The following is a 21,445-nucleotide window of genomic DNA, read 5'->3' on the forward strand; positions in this document are numbered from 1 at the left end:
CGAGCCTCCTTGCCTGCCCCCATGACAAATGGTTTGTGATATTGTGGAATCTGAAGAGAGGCAGGTGGATTGCATTTCTTCCTCTCATGTTAATAGTCATGGTAGCTGGTGCCTGTTAGTCACCTGGGGAGAAAGCTGGACAGTGAAGGGGACAGTTGCCTGGATTGTGCCTGCTGCTGTGTCCCTCATAGAGCTTACAGGCTGGGGTTGACCAAACTGAATAGTGGATGTCGGCTGAAGACAGCGTTCAGAGAAGATACCAATATGTTGTTCCCAATCAGAAGGCTTTCCCCAACCTGCCATGTTGATAGCCTGTGCAAAATGCTACTCTTAGAACTAACAGCCTAAGCTGAGGTCCAAGTGAGACTTGTTTCTGCCAGTCGTTACTGTGTCCTCGCGGAGGCTTCATCCCACAGACCGAGAGCATCAAGTGTGCTTACTTCAGCTCTGCCTGTGGGCCTCTGTGGCCCAGCCCTTCCCATACTGTCCCTGTGGCCCAGCCCGTCCCATACCTGGAGGAGCAGTTCATGGAGTTTGCTGTATTGAAGCCATTTGTCTACTAACTGTTTTTAGTTTAACAGAGCTCTGCAGAAATGGGAGGAAATCTAGCGTAGGGAGCGGGGGAGGGACTTCGTGTGTGGCTCTTAGAACATAGTTGAGGGTAGTAATGTGTTAACACTGAGGCACACTGGAGCGAGTGTCAGGTCCGTTCTACAGGACTTTCGGCATGTCACAGAAAAGAGCCTCCCATGTTTGTTCTGGACTGACTTGGGCAGAGTGTGTCTCTAAAACGGGCTCTCCAGAGAGCCTGGAGCTGACCCCCTGAAGTAGCCATGCTGAGTGGGTGGAGTGTACCAGTGAAACTTGAATTCCTCTGAGTTGTGCATAAGGCAGAGCCATAAAGCCTAGGATTAAATGAGTCCGAGGACAATTTCCTGTCCCTCCTTGCTCTGCCAGTCGGCCACTGAAATGAAGTTGGGATTGCTAAAACAAGGGACTGCAGTCTGGAGACCTGGCTTCTCGTTTTGCTCTGCCACAAACTTCCCATACAGCCTGGGGCAATTTACTGCACCTCAGTGTCCCTCTCTTCAAAGAACTTTGAGATCTGCAAATGGAAAGCACTAAGGGAGGCTAAATACCAATATCAACTGAGACTGCATGTGGCTCGACAAGGGCCCCTTTGGTGTGATAACGGGTTGTGGGGAGATATTGGAGGTGGGGTTGGGATGGGGTATCACGGGGTTAACGGCAGCCTGAGAAAGGGAGGAGCGGGGTTACCTGAAAAGGAAGCTCAGCTGGGGCAGCCTATAAAGCCAGGGAGCTGGAAGCAGAGAGCGGCTGCAGGGGAAAGAGTCCGTAGTCAGTCCCCAGAATGAGGGAGATCATCAGGGACAAGGAGTAAGTCCGGGGCAGAGTGAGCCCTGAGGGCTGTCCTGGAGAAAGGAGTCTGGCAAGGAGCTAGAAGGGGCTGAAGCAGCCACAGGGCATAGAGTCGGCTCCTGTGGGAAACCCAGCACAAGGCGAGAGAAGATAGAGAGGCTTGGTAGGAAGGAGCCCAGGGAAACAGGAGCAGACCAAGATTGCTGGTTCTAGGTCCCTGGGCTGGAACCTGGTGTAGCGGGTGAGCTGGTTCACCCATCAGCCTCTGGTAGAGTGGCACAGAGCCCAAGGAGGGGCTGAACCCTCCCTGGAAACAGCATTTGGACAGTTCCCTGGTGCACATTGTAACCCCAGAAGGGGTGGACTCTCTGGTGAGTCAGAGGGCCAAGTTACCAGACGAGAGGCTATTGCAGAGTGACCACCGAGCAGCAAGGGAGAACCCAATGGAGGGGCAGCAACGTGTCCAGACACAAGGAGGCGTGCTGTGAGCCCCGTTCCAGAGGTCCTGCCAGGGTCTGCTTTGGGCCTAGTGCTATTCCAAATCGTCCGTAGCAACTCTGAAGGTGCAGTGAACAATGTGCTGATCCAATCTGAGGCTGATTCAAAGCTGTGGGGGTATCAGAGGATGGCCTGGATCCCCTCTTATGGGCTTGGGCCTGGTGCGGAGGACTGGCCTGGGACAGCCCCCACTGGAGGTCTCTTCCAGCGTAAAAGACTGTGAAACCTTTACAGTGTCTAAGCACCAGTTAGTAGCTGCAGAATGATGCTGGGGTCCTGGAGAAGCCACAGGGTCCTGAACCCCCACTTTGCAGTCAGACGTGACTCTCAGCCAGCCAGTAAAACAGAAGTTTATTCGATGACAGGAACAGGCTCTAAAACAGAGCTTGTAGATACAGCGAACCAGACCCCTCGGCCGGGTCCATTCTGGGGGCAATGAGCCAGACCCCCAGGTCTGCACTTCACTCCTCGTCCCCAGCCAGCTCCAGACTAACAACCCCCTCCAGCCCCTCCTCTCTGCTCAGCCCCTTTCCCGGGCCAGGAGATCACCTGATCTCTTTGTCTCCAACACCTTCAGTTGGCAGCTTTGCAGGGGAGGGGCCCAGGCCATCAGTTGCTAGGAGACAGAGTGTCAGGCATTTAGGTGCACTGGCCCTTTGCTCTGCCAGATACTTAAGAACTGCCATGGGGACACTGAGGCACCAACACAGTATTCAGAGAAAACATTAAGAACATTCCTAGTTCATCACAGAGCTCCTCCCCGAAACCACTGTTATTCTTACAGGGAACGTAAATACAAACTTTCTCCCACCTGTGTGTGTGAGCATGTGAGAGAGAGAGAAAATCTCTTTGGGAATGTCCATCAAACCGACTGTTCATTGTGCTGTGTCTGGAGGGGAACAGGCCTGCAGGCTACAGTGTGCGTTTCCCAACCACAAGGTGTGTCACTGATTTACATGAGATGCCTACTTGACATCTCTCTGGACACCCCCAAAAGCCCAGTGACTCATCTCTAAGGAATTGGTTCTGATTACACAAAAAGGCCAGTGAAAGACACTCATTGGCTCACTGCTGGGTGGGGGATAATTTTCCATGCTGAGTGGCATGGAGCTGTACAGAAGAGGTGAATCACAGTCTGAACAAGTGTGTACACTTGCTCAGTCTCTGCTTTCCTCATGGGACAATGTGTCATGGTCCCTCAATGTCCAGGGAGGCACTGTTATCTGTGCGCAGAAGGCTTCTCCCTGCATCGTGTCTTCCAGTGTCCTGTATGGCTGTACGAACATTGCATGCCCTGCCACCAGAAGGAACGGCTGAGGACACCTGAATGCTGTGGTTTCTCGGCCATCCGAGAGTTCTTTGTATGTTTCCAGGCAGAAGTCTGGGTTTGGAACCACTGAACTTATTCCTCATGTGCCCCTTAGGACAGTTTAGCTGCCCAGCGAGGATCCCTGTGGAGCAGAACACGAGGGGTCAGCTTGAGAGAACTCCTGAAGGCCTGAGAGTTAATTTCCTCATAGGTGAGCTTGCTTCCCTCCACACAGCAGGGAGATTGACTTTAATGGAGCTAAGACAGGTTAGCATAGCTGAGGATCTGCTAAGAAAGGGTTGCTTTTCCTAGTCCCTTTTGTGCTGGCAGGCATGCTTTAAAGGACAGTGAAGCCAGGGCCAGCCATCTCCACAATGGTTTCTGGTGGTCTTGAATATTTCTGATGATGAGCTCTGTGGTTGCCTCTTGTGTAGCACCAGTGCTGCTGGTAACTCTAGCAGAGCACAGGCCTTCTGGTTAATGACTTCCCTGGGGCTGTATAGTTCTCTAGCAGGCAAGAGAGGCTGACTGTGGAATTCACTTCAGTTCACAAGGAAATGTGATCATATGTGAGAAACTTCAGAGTGAAAGCCTGCTGCTGCTCAGCTGTCCATTTAAACTCCTGCTGGGGGTCAGCCAGGTCCCCACCAGAGTGTGTCCCATTCAAAGGTGTCCCTGGCAGCCCAGGCCTTCACAGAATTTTGGTGCTGCTTGGCATTGTCTCCTCCTGGGGATGACATGGAAGGTTGTGTATGATCTGTATGAGCTTTACCTGCAGTACCATCCAGGGGGCTCATGTTTCAATCCCAATTTCTTTTGCTAATAGTTCTGGCTAGGACTTAGGGTCCATGTTGTTTGGAATGTCTTGCAGGCTTTCAGCAAACCTTGTTTGCAGCGCTCCCGAGCTCTTGACAGGGTTGGCTCATTCTAGACTTTTTTTTCCTCTGCCACTTTCTCATCTCACACTGCTACTGCAGTAAGCAACAGGATGGCACCAGAAATCTCAGCTTTCTGCATGAGACCAGACGATGCATTTTTGAATAAGAAGAAACCCTGTTGGGGGGAGTCAGCAAGGTGTCATAGAGAGGGTTTTGGTGACCTGTCCAGCACTGGAGGAGCTGGCCTTACCCTATTAACATCACCTTAAAAGCCAGGATTCCATCCCTCTACCTCCATGCATTTCCTCCTGGAGACCCCACTGCTTCCACTCGCCACCTTGTCCAATATCTTCACAGCTCAGGGCTGCTCTCTCCCTCGGCTCAGCCCAGGGGGTAATCTGAAGCATTTTCATCCCATTATAAAACAGCTGGATTATTTTGATTTCATTTCATATACAAATATTTTTAAAAGATTGAAAACATGTAACTAATAAACTCGTCTTGACGGTGATCCAGCTGAACCTGAGCAAACAATCATCTTACAACACTGAAAGCAGGAGAAACGAGACTGTCTCAGAAAACTAATAAATGTCTCTAAAGATGCACTTGCTCCAGTTACTGTTTATTGAGAGTCTTCTATTGTCTGGAGTACTGGATAATGCCCCCTGATTCTCACAGCTTGATTTACAACAATACACTGTCTCAGTCAAGCAAATATCAGGTCCCAACCCTGTCTCAGCCATAATTGCTTAAAGGACTTCTTCAGCCCCCAAGGAATAACAGACTAACAAAGCCACACAACAGAAACAGCATTGCAGCTACAACGGGGCTTAGCAGTTCTCGAGGTATTTTTGATTCTTCTTTTCCAACAAACTGCACAACAGAGTGGCTGGTCCCATTCTGGTAATACAATCTCTGTTAATGGCAGCTATTGCAAGACATGGACACTGCTGAGCTGCTGGACAGTCACTGTGCAGATGTAGAGGAAGACCCAGGCTTGGGCTTCTGTTCTAAGCTGGTCAAACAGGAACTCACTGGTCTGAATTGTACTCTGAGGTGGGGGGTGCCCTGGGGATCTGTGTGTGTAGGAGATCCTGTGTACCCATCTCCCCTGCCCACTCAGAAGTCACCTCCAGCATGCTGTCTCCAGACCTGTGGAGGATGCAGGGAGAGCCATAGAATCATAGAATATCAGGGTTGGAAGGGACCTCAGGAGGTATCTAGTCCAACCCCCTGCTCAAAGCAGGACCAATCTCCAGACAGATTTTTGCCCAGATCCCTAAATGGCCCCATCAAAAAATGAACTCCCAACCCTGAGTTTGACAGGCCAATGCTCAAACCACTGAGCTATCCCTCCCCCCTCATGTTGTGAGGGAGAGCCCTGCAGGGGGACCCCTCTTCCTGTGGGATATCCTGCAGGATTTGCTTGCATCATCACTTGGTGGGAGCTGGAGGAGGGAGGCACCGAACCTCTGGATGGGTATCACCAGCTGATCAGCAGAGCTGAGGAGCTGGACCTGCTGCTACTTCAGAGGGTTTTTAGGTGGAGGAGCCAAATTCTGCGGCCTGGTTGAAGAAGTTGAGGGAAAGGGATGGATACGTTCTGGACAGTGGATTACACCCTTGGGAGCTGTGGCCTATAAGTGCATCTGTTGGATAATTTTGGCTTTACATACCTCTCACTCTCACACCTGTCGGTTCCTGTGGAGCTTGTTTCCAGCAGAGCATGCATCGACCTGCAAATCTTACTGACATTATATCTCAGGTTCTGATTTGTGTGTTCTGTCTCCCTCTAGGCATTCTTACAAACACAGAAGCCCTGAGCAGCTCATCTCTTAGGGAAGAGTCTCAAGTCTTCAGTGTCCTTGTTGCTTGCAGGATAGATGGGGGCAGGAGAAAAGCTAGACATGGGGCCCCTATGTTCAGTTTTAGACTCTCAGTCCCATGTGCTTGGGGAGCACAAGTCCAGGCCTGTCTGGGCATTGCTGAGTCTCCAGGCAAGACTTACATTGCCTAGAAGACACTATGGCAACTGGAGAGCTAGAGTGATTAGGATGTCACAAGAGGCCAGAAGCTGCAGGTGCTTGGGGGAAGGGGCCGGACAAGTTTTAAACGTCTCTTTCACATCACTGCCTGATGGACAAGGGAGACTGGATTTCAGACCTTCTCCCCACCTACAATGGGTGCTGCCAAGGCACAACTCCAGGAGAGCCAGGTGAGAGCAGGAGTTAGCAGTTCCTATTTATAATGGGCAAAGCAGAATTTAAAAAACAAGCTCTTTAGTTTTTAAGATTTTTAAAAGAAACTTTTTTTACACAAACCAGAAGAAGAAAGAAGGGCACAAAAACGAATTATTTAAACCCCCTTTGCTGGTCATCTTTAATCCTGATCCTGCAAACCCGCAGAGTTTGGCTCTAGGCATTGAGTTGCCCCATTGAACTCAATAGGATTACTCACTAGTGTAAAGATAGCACATATGTAACTGGGGACCCAGTTAGGGGGGAGAGAGAGAGAGACTTAGGCTGGTGTGAGGAGCTGGGCTGGTAAAATACGTATAATACAAACAACCAGATCCCCTGTCTCCAGTCACATTAATTGACCATCATTCTCTACAAGACAGTAATTGTGCCTCCAAACGGTTAAAGACGTTGAAGTCGTTAGTAGTTTCTGTGATAGGAAGATGATTTGTGAGGGAAAATTCCATCTCTTCCCAACAGACCAGAGCTCAGAACCTACTTCCTTCCCTGTTTCAGGCCTGGTCTACACTACGCTGTTAAACCGATTTTAACAGCGTTAAATCGATTTAATGCTGCACCCGTCCACACTACACTGCTCTTTATATCGATTTAAAGGGCTCTTTAAATCGATTTCTGTACTCCTACAAAACGAGAGGAGTAACGCTAAAATCGATATTACTATATCGGATTAGGGTTAGTGTGGACACAAATCGACGTTATTGATCTCATTATTTTACAGTAGCTACCCACAGTCCGCCGCTCCAGAAATTGACGCTAGCCTCGGACCATAGACACACACCACCGAATTAATGTGCCTAGTGTGGACGCGCACAATCAACTTTATAATATCTGTTTTATAAAATCAGTTTAAGCTAATTCGAATTTATCCTTTAGTGTAGATGTAGCCTGAGTACCTTCAGCTAAAGTGCCATGCTGGCAAATAGGGGAGAGGTGACTGAGGCAGGACAAAGCATTCAGCAGCTATGGAGCAGTGTCTGATATGAACCTAGCAACGCCGCAGAGGTGCTGGCAGGCAGCCTTAGAGATGTAGGAGGAAAAGGAAAGTCCAGGGTCAAGGATAACCCCAAGGCTGTAGACCAGTGGTCTCCAAAGGGGGTGTGCAATAGGATCCTTGGGGGTGCGTGGCAGGAGAAGCGCTTCTTTTTTTTCCCCTTCTTCATCAGTTTGGGCAGAAGTCTGAGCAGTTTTATTTATTTATTTATTTATTTTTGCTTCGGCAGTTCGGGCGAGAGTCCAGGCGGCTTCTCCCCCCCCCCCTTTGGAGAAAATGGTAGAGCCGGCGGGGGCGGCATGCTGAACACTTTTTTACTGATAGGGATTTGCGATCAGAAAAGTTTGGAGACCCCTGGTGTAGACATTGGAGGCGCTGAGAGGTCAGAATGGAGGTAGACGATAGGGATAGAATTGGACTGGAGGAGAGCCTGTTCCCTTGGCAGAGGCACTTTGGTTTGAGAGTCCAGTACCAGGTGACATGGTCACATGACCCTGCCATGTCAAAGCCTCCCAGGAAGCTTCTCGGGAAGGTGGGAGATTAGCATCTTCGAAGTCCTATTGTTCTCCCTAATGGCCCATCCAGCCTGATTGCATTCTGTCTGGTGGGCATTCCCCAGGTGCAAACACTTTTGTACTTGATACATAGTCATACAGGCATACAAATAAGATAATTGTATTCAGCAAATCAGAACCTTTCCAGGGACACCTCACAGGACTTACTTTGCACAAAACACATCTCAGTTGTACTATATTTATATCATAACAATAGAAGACTATGAAGCGTAGTATTGCACCCACACTGGTGACCTGGAAAGGGTTCGTGAGGCTGGGAAGGGGCCAGTTAACCGGACAGGCCACTGCTGGGGGCAGTGAGGTGACCTAAGCACCCCCTGAGTGATGATGGAGCTCAGCAGAGAAGGAACAGCGGGGCTGGTATAAAACCAGGAAGTTGGCCCATTAAGGACCATCAGCTGTGCAACAGACCCATTGAGAGAAGGCAGATACGCCTTGTACTCAGCAAAGTATGCAGGGACTTGCCCATGTGACTCCAGACTCCATTTTGCTGTAATTTTCCACAGTGTGACAAAGAGGTTCTTACACCTGGAAAAGACTATAAAAGGCTGATGCCTCATCTCCATCTTGTCTTCAGTCCTGCTTCTTACCTCTGGAGGGACTTTGCTACAAACAGGCTTTGTTTGTAGGAAATGACCCATCCCAGCTGGGGAGGTACTCCAGAAACTTAATTTAAACCTACAGTTTATCCTATCACTGCTACAAGCGTCAACCAAAAACGTTGCCATTACTGTACGTAATTGATTCAATTTAACCAATTCTAGCTCTCATCTCTATCTTTTTCCTTTTATGAATAAACCTTTAGATTTTAGATTCTAAAGGATTGGCACCAGCGTGATTTGTGGGTAAGATCTGAGGTGTATATTGACCTGGGTCGTGGGCTTTGTCCTTTGGGATCAGGAGAACCTTTTTCTTTTACTGGTTATTGGTTTTCATAACCGTTCACCACATAATGAGTGGCGCTGGTGGGGATACTGGAGTGTCTAAGGAAATTGCTTGTGTGACTTGTAGTTAGCCAGTGGGGTGAAACTGAAGTCCTTTTGTCTGGCTGGTTTGGTTTGCCTTAGAGGTGGAAAAACCCCAGCCTTGGGCTGTGACTGCCCTGTTGGAGCAATTGGTCCTGAATTGGCACTCTCAGTTGGGTCCTGCCAGAACCAGCATCATTACACAGCAGGGAGGGGCTACAGTGAGGAAGACTGTGCTCACTTTCTGGTCATTAGAGAGGGCCAGGAAGAAAGCTAGCGGAAGAGTAGAAGCCCTTGGGATCCAGGCCCTGAAGGAAGGTTTACCCAGAAGGACATTGAAGAAGAAGCCTGAGAGAAGACAGTGTAGGAAAAGGCCCAGGAGAATGGCAGCAGGGTTTAAGACAGAGCAGACTGTGACTGCTGATTAGAAGGTCGCTGAGTTGGAACCTGGACTAGAGGACAGGCCAGGGTTACCCTACCAGCCCCTGGGGAAGTGGTACAGGCTGGACAATGGTGTTGAAGATGGCCTGAGACAACTTGTGTATTGAGACTTTGATGCCCCAGAAACAGGAGAACACGTAGTGCCCTGGCCAGAGTGCAGTTATACGAGAGAGCACTGCATGTCCTGGAGAGCGAGCGAGGATACAGCATAAGAAACTCACGGAGGGGGCAGCAGACCTTGAGTGGAGTTAATCCCCAGATGTGGTCACCAGACGGCACCTGGCAGTGGGTGACATCAGGTGCCCTGTAACTTGGTGCAATGCAGAAAGCTTTCCCTTATGTCCTCCCTTCTGTGAGCCCCACTGGCAGATGCCTCACCTGTAACATTCTTCTAAGTCCTATCGTAACCAGCTCCCCGCTGGCACATGTGCCATTTCCACGTGTTTGTTCGTATCACTGCTGGATTCTGCAGCCCTTCAGTGAGAGCCCATGGAGTGCCTGGTTCCACCAGAACCTGCCAAAGTGTAGCTGATCCTTGGGCCACCCTGCTTCTGTGTGAAGAGCAGCAATGGTTACCTTTTCCAAATCGCTCCAGTGACTGAGGAGCCCAAGGGCATTGAAAGTCTTGGGCTCCTGAATACCATTTGAAAAAGTGAATTAGGAACCTAAGTATCTTAGGCACTTTGGAAAGTTTGACCCCACATCTTTCTCCCACCCACTGTGGGACACATTTGTACGTGCCGGCTAAGCTGGGTCTGTCAGTGGGAGTAAGTCCCTCTCCTGTAATTTGTAACCTCACCCCTCCTGCCTGTACCTATGCAGAAGAGTCCCATGGAGAAAAGTCTTTGTGGAGCAGCACCACGTTGAAGCAGTGGTGGCTGCACCACATTGGAGGCTCTGGAATTGCCAGCCCTGGTGTGGGTCAGAGCTCTTCGCTATGAGGGAATCGCTTCTGCTGTGACTTGATATTCAACCACCAGTTGTGTAGTTGTAGCCCCACAGCCACCAGCGCACTGGCTCCACACGCAAGCTGGGATCTCAGTGATGTGGCCTCTTAGTGCCAGGTGGAGCTGCTGCTGGAAGTAGCCATTGACCATGCCAGGCTTACAGGTTGTCCAAGAAGGGTCCTTGAAACTGGGAGCCAGATTCACCCGTGGTCAGAGTGCCCCTCTCCTGCCTTCACTGGCCTTTCCCCAGGGCTGAGGTTGGCCTGGGAGGCTTTGCACTCAAATCCCAGCTCCACTGTGCTGTTGCCTCTGGACAGGGCGTCCCTAGGTGCCAGTGTAAGGGGTGCTCTGTGGGAGTGCCTGGCATTTCAGAAAGTGGGTTTGGCCAGAGCTGGCTGCTTCTCCAGTTTCTGTGCATGCTGAGGGACCCGGCCAGGCTGTAGTGAGCTAACACAACAGAAGAATCCTATGGGTTCGACGGTGCAGAAAGAAGACACCCAGGAGGAGCGAGCCCAGTCAACGCCCCCAGCACTCCATGCACACCTCGGGCACTGTTTCTCACAGCCTGACACCAGTGAGATGGTAAACTGGCCATTTCAGAGGTGACTTGATGAGAGAGGCAATTCCAGGAAGGTTATTGCACATACGTTTGAGCTCTGCATCAGAGCCCGCGTGACTCAGTGGACAGAGCGCTGGCCTGGTTTTTGGGAACCCAGCTTCTGCTCCTGGCTCTGCCACAGGCCAGCTGGGTGAGCAGGTCACTTCCCTCCTCTGTCCCTCACTCTCCCCAGCTTAGAAATATCTGCTGCTTGTGTGAAGCGCTGGAAGTGAAACCCGTGTGTAGGAGAGCTCGGAATAGTTGGCAGGAGACTGGTCACAGCTTGCCCCAGTCCATGCCCTCTTACCTTGTGTGCTGTGATGCTGAGGCCCTGCACAGACTCTGATCTCTCTAACTCAACCAGGGGCTCAGGAGGCGTTGATTCTTAAGGGCATCTTGCATTTCATTTTTTCCTCTTCAAACAGTAGGGTATGGCCGTAGTGGAGATAGGTGTCTGCCCCTGGGGGAGGGGGAGGGGGAGAGGGAGTGAGTTTCTGCCTTGGTGCTGGGGAGAGGAGGGAGGTGTGGGTGCCTGCCATTGGGGAGGGGAGGGGAGGTGGGAGTGCGTGTCTGCCCCTGTGAAGCTCTGTGCACCTTGTGGTGGGTGTGGGTCACGGCTTTGCCCCGGTCTGGCTGCTCCTGGAGTTCTGGGCAGGGTTTGCGGGAGCAGAAGGAGCTATTGTTTTGGGAGGGATTGATGGGGGTAGGGGGGCATAGCCTGTTCCCTTAACTTCTCTATGGTGCTATTAACTCCAGGGGAGTCTCCATGCACTTGCTTGCTCAGCCAAATCCTCTCTGGAGGGAGACCTAGGAGACAGACCACAAGCTTTCTGGGGGAATGAACAACCCCATGATGGTCTCCGAGCTGGTGATCTCCATTCTCAGAGAAGTCATTTCAGTTTACAAGGCATGTTCCTTGAATGTATTGTTTATTTGGTCAGCGACTGTCCCGGAGGCATTCTGGGCCATTCCTCATTGTTAGCCCCCGAGATCCAGAGCAGCCATCAGAACTGGAGTATGCCACCCCAGAGCAGTGGACCCCAAGCCAGGCCACCTTGCATGAGCTCAGCACTGGTGAGCCGCCGCCCCACAGCCTCAGTCCAAGCAGAGAGGGCTTGGAGCATGGGGTGGAAGGTGCTGCTTTCCCCTGAGGTCAGTCGAGCTGCCCTGGGCTTTCCCCGGGGCAGCAGCCACCACTGCCCTGAGCCTGGGTCTCCACATGTCCTTCCTCTGCGTGTGTGAAAACACTTGCCCTTCTGTCTGTCAATTGCTTGCTACAGCACCAAACGCAGGGTGCCTTCCCCCCTCCCTTCCCAAAGGGCCCCTCAGCTGGGCTCTGGGCTGGATCCTTTCTACACCAGAGGGAGACACAGCACAACTCTTGTCCTGTGCACCCTGCTAGCCCCAGAGGGATGCCTGGCTGACCCTTCCGACCTGGCCAAGTGCGTAAGGAGCAGGCTGTTCTGGCTGAGGGCCACGTGTGGGAGCAGGGGACGTGGCTAGGAATCCTGATGTTGTTCCAGGCTCACCGTGTCCCTGAGAGCCGCATGTGTTGGACTCAGGCCAGAAACAGATTTTCTCTGCAGGCGCTGTCCCTTTCCCCATGGCCACAGGACATCTGCATGGCCCCTGACGAGGGGCCAGAGCCAGGCCTGCATTTGCAGCAGAGTGGCTGTTTCAGGAATCCTGGATCAGGTTTCATCCATTCTGCACTGGCAGCCTGTAAAGTGAAGGATTAGCTTTAAATTAGCCTGTTGATTTGCAAAGCTCTTGTCAGAGAGGGGGATTTGACTGTCTGCAAGGCCTCCCATGGATCCTGCTCCTGGTAGGTGTCTGTGTTCTGAGGGACCTCCTGTCACAGGGTGTGGGGGAGTCAGGGCCCTGCACCCCCCATTTCCTGCGATTCACCGGGACTCTCAGCCAGCCGGTAACACAGAAGGTTTATTAGACAACAGGAACACAGTCCCAAACAGGACTTGTACGTACAACCAGGGCCCCTCAGCTGAGTCCCTCTGGGGGCAAGGAGTTTAGAACCCTGACTTGAGGTTCCCTGCCTCTTCCCTGCCAGCCCAAAAACTGAAAGAAACCTGTGACAAAGTGGGACTGTGAATACTGTGTGGGTGCCTCAGTTTCCCCTATGCATTTTTTAAGTCTCCAGTGTGCATAAATGGCCGACACTCTGTATCCTGGCAACAAATGGCCAGGGCCCTTCCCCCCTGAAAGAGAATAGCTAAAGGTGAACAAAGAGGTCAGGTTAGCTCCTGGCCCAGGAACTCAGCAGAGAAGGAGGGGCTGGAGGGGGTTTCAGTCTGGAGCTGGCTGGGGACGAGGAGTGAAGTGCTGACAGGGTTGTCTGGCTCACTGGGCCCCCGAATGGACCTGGCTGAGGGGTCCTGTTCTCTGTACCTACAAGCTGTTTTAGACTGTGTTTCTGTCATCTAATAAACCTCTGTTTTGCTGGCTGGCTGAGAGTCACATCTGACTGCAAAGTGAGGGTGCAGGACCCTGTGGTTTCCCCAGGACCCTGCCTGGGTGAGCTCGCTGTGGGGAGCGCACGGAGGGGCAGAGGATGCTGAATGTTCCAAGGAGAGACCCAGGAGGTGAAGCCGTGTGAGCTTCTTGCCCTGGAGACACTTTGCTCCAAGGGAGAGGAGGCTCCCCAAAGTCCTGCCTGGCTTTGTGGGGAGCAGTTCCAGAACAGCACCCAGGGACTCCATGACACGCCCCCCCAGCCAACTACCTCCACTCCCCCCAGCTCCTCCTCCAGTCTTTGTCCATTTCCCGGGCAAAGGTGTCACCTGGATCCAACCCCCCTCCTGGTTCTCATGTTACATACTCAGGTTTCTGGTCTCAAGGAAAGTCTCCCTTCCCCAGTGCAGACAGTCCCAGCAAAACTCCCCTGCAATCTTCCCAGGTCAATACTCCCCTCTCCCTGCTGCGTCACAGGCACCCACATAGTATTCAAAGAAAACACGAACTTTCCCAGTTCATCACAGCTTCCTTCTGCCAGAGCCCCCTGTCCCCACTTCAGTGCCCTCCCTAACGCCATTCAGCCAGTGTGCAGCCCCCTGCCTCCGGCTCATTGCTGCTTTGGCTATGCTCGTACTGGCCTGGCAGCCACGATCGGTATTCTTTCCCTGAGACAGGCTCTCAGGATCGTCACACGCCTGGGCCTTGCTGTCAGAGAGAAACTCTGTGTCTATGGTAGAGGAAATGCCCTGAGAAGAGGCACAGCCAGGTTTTAAACATCTGGGCCTGTCCCTGAGGATGGAGCTCCTCCAGCTGCATGGTGGTGGTGGAGGTCCCTGGCTTGTAGACAGCTGCATAGGGAATCGGGCTCATTTCTAGGCTGGCTCTCCGGAATGCATTCGTGGCATGGCGGAGTGTCTGCCTTGCTGCTGCCTAAGGCAGGACGTGTGTCGGTGAGGAAGGTTGAAAGGCCAGTTTGTTAGCTGGTATTGGAAGGTGCTGGCGTGAAAAGATTGTGCAGGCAGAGCTCAGGGCGGCTGCTGGCGGGAGGTGAGTGTGGGGTGCACACATGCACACTGAGCAGGAGAGTGACTCACTTCTCGTCTCTTCCTTTCAGTCCTGGACGCACAACATCCAACGAGAGAAGGAGTTCCTGCGGAAGCTGGTGAAAGCCCGAGTCATCACCGACCTCACCAGTGGAATCTGAGTTGTCCCAAACCCCGCGTCGGAGGGAGGCGAGAGACGCATGCTACAGCCAAGGAAGCAGGCAGTGGGAGAGCCACACAGGAATCCCAACTCAAAGGAAACACAAGAAATGCACAGGTGCTCTGCGAGAGACTTCCCGGATCTCCAGTTGGCACTAGTGCTGCACCTGCTGCATCCCTCGTGGGGCTGGCAGGGGAGAGCTGGGGGTGGGGCTGAGGGCGGGTTTTTGACCTCAGCTCTGCAGATAGAACTTTTGTGTCTAGAATTCACTGGAAAAGCCTGAGGAGAGACGGGAAGACAGGTCAGTGACACACAGCAGAGCGTGCCAAACAGGAGCGGTGCTGGCTGGGGCAGCACTGCCTGAATGTACAAAGTAGTATTTTTAAAAGAAATGTTGAATCATGCTAATAATATCATGGTACAAAGCGAAGACTGCCTTGTGCCCACCTCCAGCAGGAGCCAGGCCTCCCCACACGCAGCCCGCAGCTCCTGGCCTCAGTCCTTGCCCTGGGAAAACAACTCCGTCCATGACTTCACTCCTGTTGGTGCTGCTATAATTTAAAGGGACTATGGCCTTCTGCTGTTCTCCACCCAGGCTGGTGTGGGAGCTGAGCATGGGTTTATTTTTCTGCACTTTCCTTGCTTCCTGCATAGGAGCTGGAGCTGCCATTTATCCAGCTGCATTTTCCACAGCTGTTTGCCCCACCCTGGCTCTGCCTTGACCTGAGCTGGAGCCAGGAGCCAAGTGCCTCCTCGGCCTTGTGTCCTGGAGGAGTGGCAGACAGGACCCTGCCTGGTGCTGAGGGACGTTGGCCGGGCAGCGCGCCGTGGGCAGGTGGATCTCTGTTCAGTGGTACCAGGGTTTCTCAACAATGTCATACTTTATTTTTATGTGGGGAGAGAGATAATTTATTTTGAGGGAAGTCAGAGTTCATGTTGCAATCCAAAGCTTCACAGTGGTCAGCAGCAGACAGCTACAGCGGGGTTAATTTTATGTTCCACACCTGGTCTTGTTCCCTGCTAATGACTCCTTGATGATGGACCCCCCTGGCAAGGGGCAGGGGAGCGACCTGACTGGAAACCTTCACTTCTCGTTTCCTCTCCGGGCATTTCACTTTTTATTTCCTGGCTGCTCCCATGTGGCTGGGCCGCTGCTCTCAGCGGGGTACAAGTGTGTCCGTCGCTTTGCCAGCGTGGCTTTGGCATGCAGTATTTGCACATTTGGGTTCTGTCCCTTCTGCAGAGAAGGTGGCAATAGACTGAGCAAAGCAACCGGCTGGGTGAGGCGAGAGCTGGCCTCAGTTATTCTGTGTCTGTGCAGAAGAGGGGGGCACTTGGGAGGGGATGGACGCTGAGCGATGTAACTAACCTTTCCCTCCTGTACTGTAATGTGAATACATCAGGCTGTGCTATGCGGCAGCGTGTGCTCTGGATCTGAGCCTCAGGGCAGAAATGGACTGGCTACTGGTCTGGGATAACCTGGCCCCACTCTTCTTCTCCTGCCAGCTTCACTTCTTGTGCTGGTTGATTTGGGTGCTGGAGAGGAGGCCGTGCAGAGGTCACAAACCCGAGGCAGAGAAGGTGCCGTAGGGGTCCCTGTAATTCGTTTCCAGAAGGGTCAGGGTCTTGCTCTGGATTGCAGAGCGAGAACGCGGGTCCAGGATGTGTAACTAACCCAGGACAAGGGGCACGTGAAGCAGACCAAAGCCTACAGCTCATCTCCTGCTCCTCCAGCCTTTCCTTGGGCAGGGCCCGTAAATGTGGCGAGGGAGGTTTGCCAGCGCAGGACATGCTGCCTGGGTCAGAAGACAGAACCAGCAATGGGCGAGTTGAGCTGTGTGAGGGGCTAGTGCAGTAGGCGCTGTCACCTGCAGGGGGTAGAGGCGATGCCTGGCACAGGCCTGGTGAAACATGGCGTTGGGTGCTGGCATGGGCTGCCCTCGGCAGTGCTGCACTTCTGTGCTCGCGGGCACGCGCTGCCTGCTCAGATCAGTGCAGGGGAAATGAGCCATCTCCTTGCAGCTCCCACTCTTGGGACAGCACCTCGGCTTTGTGTCCGGGCCGCTCCCAGCATGTATTCTCTGAACAGCTTGCAGAGCCCTGGCCCTGCTCCAGTCCCTCAGAGACAAGGCAGCTGGGGGTCCTCTCCTGCTCCTCTCTGGAGGTTGGGTCTGTTTGTCTAAGCCTCCCTGCTTCCTCTTTTGCCTCTGGCTCTCAGTCCATCCCTCCCCATGCTGCTGCTCGAAGGAGTTTGCAGGACACTGAGCTTGTGCTGTGGTGGGAGCTCGTTTGAATATTCTCCTGAGTTGTTTTTCCTGTTCCATTCAGCCCAGGGATTGTGTTTCAGTAAATGTCACACACACAAGTTCACACTACATTTCCCAATCATCCAAAGCAACTCTGGTAGGTGGGGCAGAGTCCCCAGCCCAGCCCTCCTGCTCCCTCCGCCTGCCCTGCTCAGAGGGGCTCAGGGCAGCTCCAGGTGCATCCTCCCTCCGCATGTGCTACAGCAGAGTGGGAAGCACTCGCCCTGGGAGCTTGGGAGGTTTGTCCACGTGCTCTCCAGGCCGGACCAGACTCACTTCCCTCCTTCTGTCACGTCAGTGCCGTTGTTGTTACCTTTGCGGTAGGGCAGGTCCCACCAGCTGGGGAGTGCAGGTGCAGAGAGCTGGCTCAGGGCCCGCAGTGGGCACTGCTGGCCAGCCAGCCACAGGAGATGCTTTCCTCACACCTGTGCCAGGCAGGTGGCAGTGGAGCAGAGGAGAGGAGCTGCTTGTATTACACAACAGGCTTGCGTGCTGGACCCCTTCCCTCCCTCAGCGATTGTCTGACTTCTTGTATTACACCGGCCATAGCACATCCTCAGACCAGTTCCTGCTGCAACCAGGGCAGCTCTTTGCAAAACGTCCCCTCTAGATGTGCAAGTTGCCAGGCCAGGGATGTGAGGAAGGAAAGTGACTTCCTCAGCTGGGTCACCTGCATAGTGCCCTGCTATTGATCCTTCTCAGAGCGGTGATCAGTCCCCCAAGACCTCTGCTGCTCTGGACTGTGTAACGACGCTGGCCCCTGATCCTTTCAGTGCTGGAGCAAACCAGCCGCAGCCCCGGTATGTGTGCGAGGAAGGGGCCCCAGGGGAAGTTGCCCCTCAGCGTGGTTCTAAATGGGTTTTGTGAGCGATGCTCATGCACACCCTTCCTGCCACCTTCAGATCCCTTGATCCGTAACAGGTGCAGACACTGGCAGACTGTAGCCCTGCCAGCCTGCCCTGCTCCCGCCCGGGCACTGCCGCTGCGCTGCTGCTGATTCAGATCAGCGTAATGCTGAGCAGCCCCAGTCATGGGCCTGGGCTCCATTATGGTAGGTGCTGGACAAAATGAATAGAAGGACAATCCCTGTCCCGATCTAAGTGAAGCCAAGAGACAACGGATGGATATGGACAGACAAGGGAGCACAAGGAAACAGAGACATGGGTCAGCATGAGCGGCCCTGGACTCAGCACACCCCCCATAACTGTTGTCAGGTTGCTTGTCAATGTCACGGCAAAGAAACGTTTTAAGGGGGACTTTGCCTATGCTCATCGCTACAGGAGTGAGCATTATGCCAGGGCTATCCCCATACAGGCCTGTGCCCACTGTCCCTGCGGCAGTCAGGACTAAGGGTTTTCTTCTCCTTTCCTCTACCCACTGCTGTGCTGCTAGCTTGCTGGTTCCCATACTTCTGAGTCCAAGTCCCCTTTGCTCTGTTCTCACTGCGGCTGGAGCTGGCTGTGCACAGTACCGGTGCAGTGCGATGCTCGGAGGGCCAGCAGCATGGAGCTGGGTGCTGCATGAAGCATTTCGAGTCAGATTGGCCCTTTGAGCTGCTGGCCATGTGCTCTGTGACCCATCTATCTGTCAAGGTGGCCTTTCTGATAGCTAGAACATCAGCCAGAAGAGTCAGTGACCTGGGAGCAGTTACAGCGGGTCCACCGTGTACTCCCTTCTATAAAGAAAAGGTCAGAATCATATCCAGGGTGGTTTCATGAGAGCCAGGTAATCCAGGCTGGTGCAAGGAAGTTTCGCGTCCTAGGCGAAACTTCCACTTGCACCCCCCAGCTAACCTCGCCCCCCCACGGCAGCTAATTCAGCTCCTCACCCGGGGACCCCCCCCCACAGCAGCAGCTCCCTCCCCCAGCGACAGCTAACCCTCTCCCCCGGCCCGGCCCAGCTGTGGCGAACTAACCTGGGGAGACTTCCCCCTTCCCCCCCGGGCAGCTAACCCTGCCTGGGGAGACTTCCCCCACCCCCGGCAGCTAACCCTGCCTGGGGAGACCTCCCCCCGCGGAAGCTAACCCTGCCTGGGTAGCCCGCCCCAGCTCACCTCGGCTCCACCTCCTCCACTGAGCACACCGGCTCTGCTCTAATTCTCCTTCCCGCCCAGGCTTGTGGCACTGATTGGAGGAGACAGAGCTGGGCTGTGTGCTCAGCGGAGGAGGCAGAGTGGAGGTGAGCTGGGGCGGAAAGCGGTTCCCCTGTGCGCCCCCTCTCATTATTGCGGGCAGCCCTCCCCACGCACCCCCCCCAGCGCACCTCCACCTCCTCACCTGAGGGGGCTTTTAAGCTCCCCCAACCACTAGGCGCCCTAGGTGGCCGCCTAGTTTGCCTAAATGGTTGCACCAGCTCTGAGGTCATCATACTTTTTCCTAAACTATATGCCTTGGAATAGGAGAGATCTCTGCAGCCTCTGGACTTCCCGAGGGCTTGGCTTTTTATCTGCAAAGAACAGATATTAGAAAGGCACCTAAGCGATTTGTCTCCATAGCAAAGTGATCAAGAGATCAACCTATATCAATGCAGAGACATTTGAAATGGATCTTAGTCTATGATTCTATAACAAAAGGCAATATAACCCATCAGGGCTGGAAGGGAGCTCAGGAGGTATCTAGTCCAACCCCCTGCTCAAAGCAGGACCCATCTCCAGACAGATTTTTGCCCCAGATCCCTAAATCCCTCAAGAATTGAGCTTACAACCCTGGGTTTAGTAGGCCAGTGCTCAAACCACTGAGCTCTCTATTAGCTGGCAGCCCCCCAGAAGGGATAAAAAGGGCAAGCTACTTCAGCTGCAGCCCTGAGAGACGTACTCATGTTTGAGGTATGTAGGGCAGTGACTTGGAGCTCTTTGCATGCCTTTATGAGACATACACCCTGGAACACTCATCAGCTATGGATACGACTGCGGGGACAACCATACTGCAGGCAGCTATCACTTCTGTATTCTTGCACCCACCATCTGTTTGACTATTGCTTGTTAATCTTCCACGCATGGAATACAATAGGGACCATCGCTCGAAGAGGAGGAGGCTACTTACCTGCAACTGGAGGTTCTTCAAGACGTGTGGTCCCTGTCTGTATTCCACTGCCTGCCCTTTCTTCCCTCTGCTGTGTAATCATTACACTACAGCGAGAATGGGAAAGAGGAGGTGCCAGCCTACCTGCCCTTTATGCCCTCGGCTGGGAGCAGAGCAGAACTACAGCACGTGCCGGCCAACGGACACTGCTTGCGTCAGGCGCGTGGTGTGCATGCGTATCCCAGGCATGGAATACAGAGAGGGGCCACACATCTTGAAGAGCCTCCAGGTACAGACAAGTAACCTTCATGGATTTGCTGAGCTCTCATCTGTGCCCAGTGTAGATGTGATGGGCGGGAGGCACAGTTTGCCCTGTCCTGTCTCTGCATTTCCCTTCTCATTGCTGCTCACCAGCTTCCTCTGTGACTTCTTGAGACTCCCATCTCCTGTGAGATGCTGTCAGAGACCCACACACACAGGTTGTGACCTTCCCACCTCAGTGCAGGTGCTGGGAGGGGAAGGGAAGTGCAGAGATGGGACATGGCACCAAAGAGGGTTGAGTAAAGGTCTGTTAATTGGCATTTACCCAACTGTGATGAGAGCTCTTCTTAACTGACATACTGACCAGGTGCTCAGGGAAGCCACCGAGAAAGGGATAGGGCCAATGGATGATTTAGTTGGGGATTGGTCCTGTTTTGAGCAGGGAGTTGGACTAGATACCTCCTGAGGTTCCTTCCAGCCCTGATATTCTAGGATTCTATGACTGCTTCACAACACCTGTGAATGAGAGCAGAACCAGCCAGAACCCAGTGTTCACTGTGCATAGTCTGCATGAAAGCCAGCGGTACAATCAAAGCGCTGCAGAGACACTTCCTTTGGTATGAATGAGCAACAGTCCCTTACCTTGACCCCTTGATTGTCCCACGCTGCAGTTGCTCACGCCAGAGGCTCAGTGGCTCTTTGTATTTTACCCAGGTGAAGTATTTGAGCTCGTGGAGTTATTAAAATAGTTTTAGTTTCTATTTTTTGAATTTCCCCTGTAGGCACAGAGGCCTTGTAGAGAGGGCAGAACTTTTGTGGGCTTCTCCATGGCTTGTGTCCCATCAATTCAGTCATATCCCAGAAGCAATAAAACGATCAAACTAGCCCAGTGGGTCTCTTCATTCTGCTCCTTGGTCTCCCTCCTGCCCTCTCCTAGAAGAGGTGTTGGGGGGAGGACTTGCCTGCTGTTTGCCTGTAACTCTCCACAGGTGTTGCCTCTGTATGTTTATTAACCCTTAAAGACCTGCATGAAAAGGTAACTATAGGACACTACTCCAAGAGTGCAGTTCACTCCTGCACCTGCTGTCCCGGATTCCGTGCCTGCTTGTCATTGGCATTGCATGGAGAGACCACGGGCGTTCCCCTGCAGCACCAGCACACTTGGTGCGTGGGGAAGATGGGCAGGATTTTAATTGCAGCCAGCAGCAAGCGTTTCACCTAGTGCTGTGGGACCCAGGCCTGCTGGGTACCAAGGAGAAAGTGGTGGAAGAACCAGCAAGAGAGCCGTCCCGGAGAGAACATTTCTAATCACCCTCAGCAGCGGTTGGTAGCCATGCAGAATC

The 21,445-nt window shown here is 52.9% G+C and overlaps 1 protein-coding gene across 6 annotated transcripts in view; it reads left to right on the forward strand.

The window, feature by feature from the left end:
- The window catches only part of ST3GAL3 (ST3 beta-galactoside alpha-2,3-sialyltransferase 3), a 425,585-nt gene extending 410,263 nt beyond the window's left edge, over nucleotides 1-15,322 (forward strand). For all 6 annotated transcript variants that reach the window (XM_075067555.1, XM_075067560.1, XM_075067557.1 and 3 more), the window contains one exon: nucleotides 14,427-15,322. In XM_075067555.1, the coding sequence (XP_074923656.1) occupies nucleotides 14,427-14,516 (90 nt within the window). In that variant the 3' untranslated portion in view covers nucleotides 14,517-15,322. The remainder of the gene's footprint in view (nucleotides 1-14,426) is intronic.
- Nucleotides 15,323-21,445: the final 6,123 nt, after the last annotated feature.

Source organism: Chelonoidis abingdonii, chromosome 7 (assembly GCF_003597395.2).
Source record: "Chelonoidis abingdonii isolate Lonesome George chromosome 7, CheloAbing_2.0, whole genome shotgun sequence".
NCBI lineage: Eukaryota > Metazoa > Chordata > Testudines > Testudinidae > Chelonoidis > Chelonoidis abingdonii.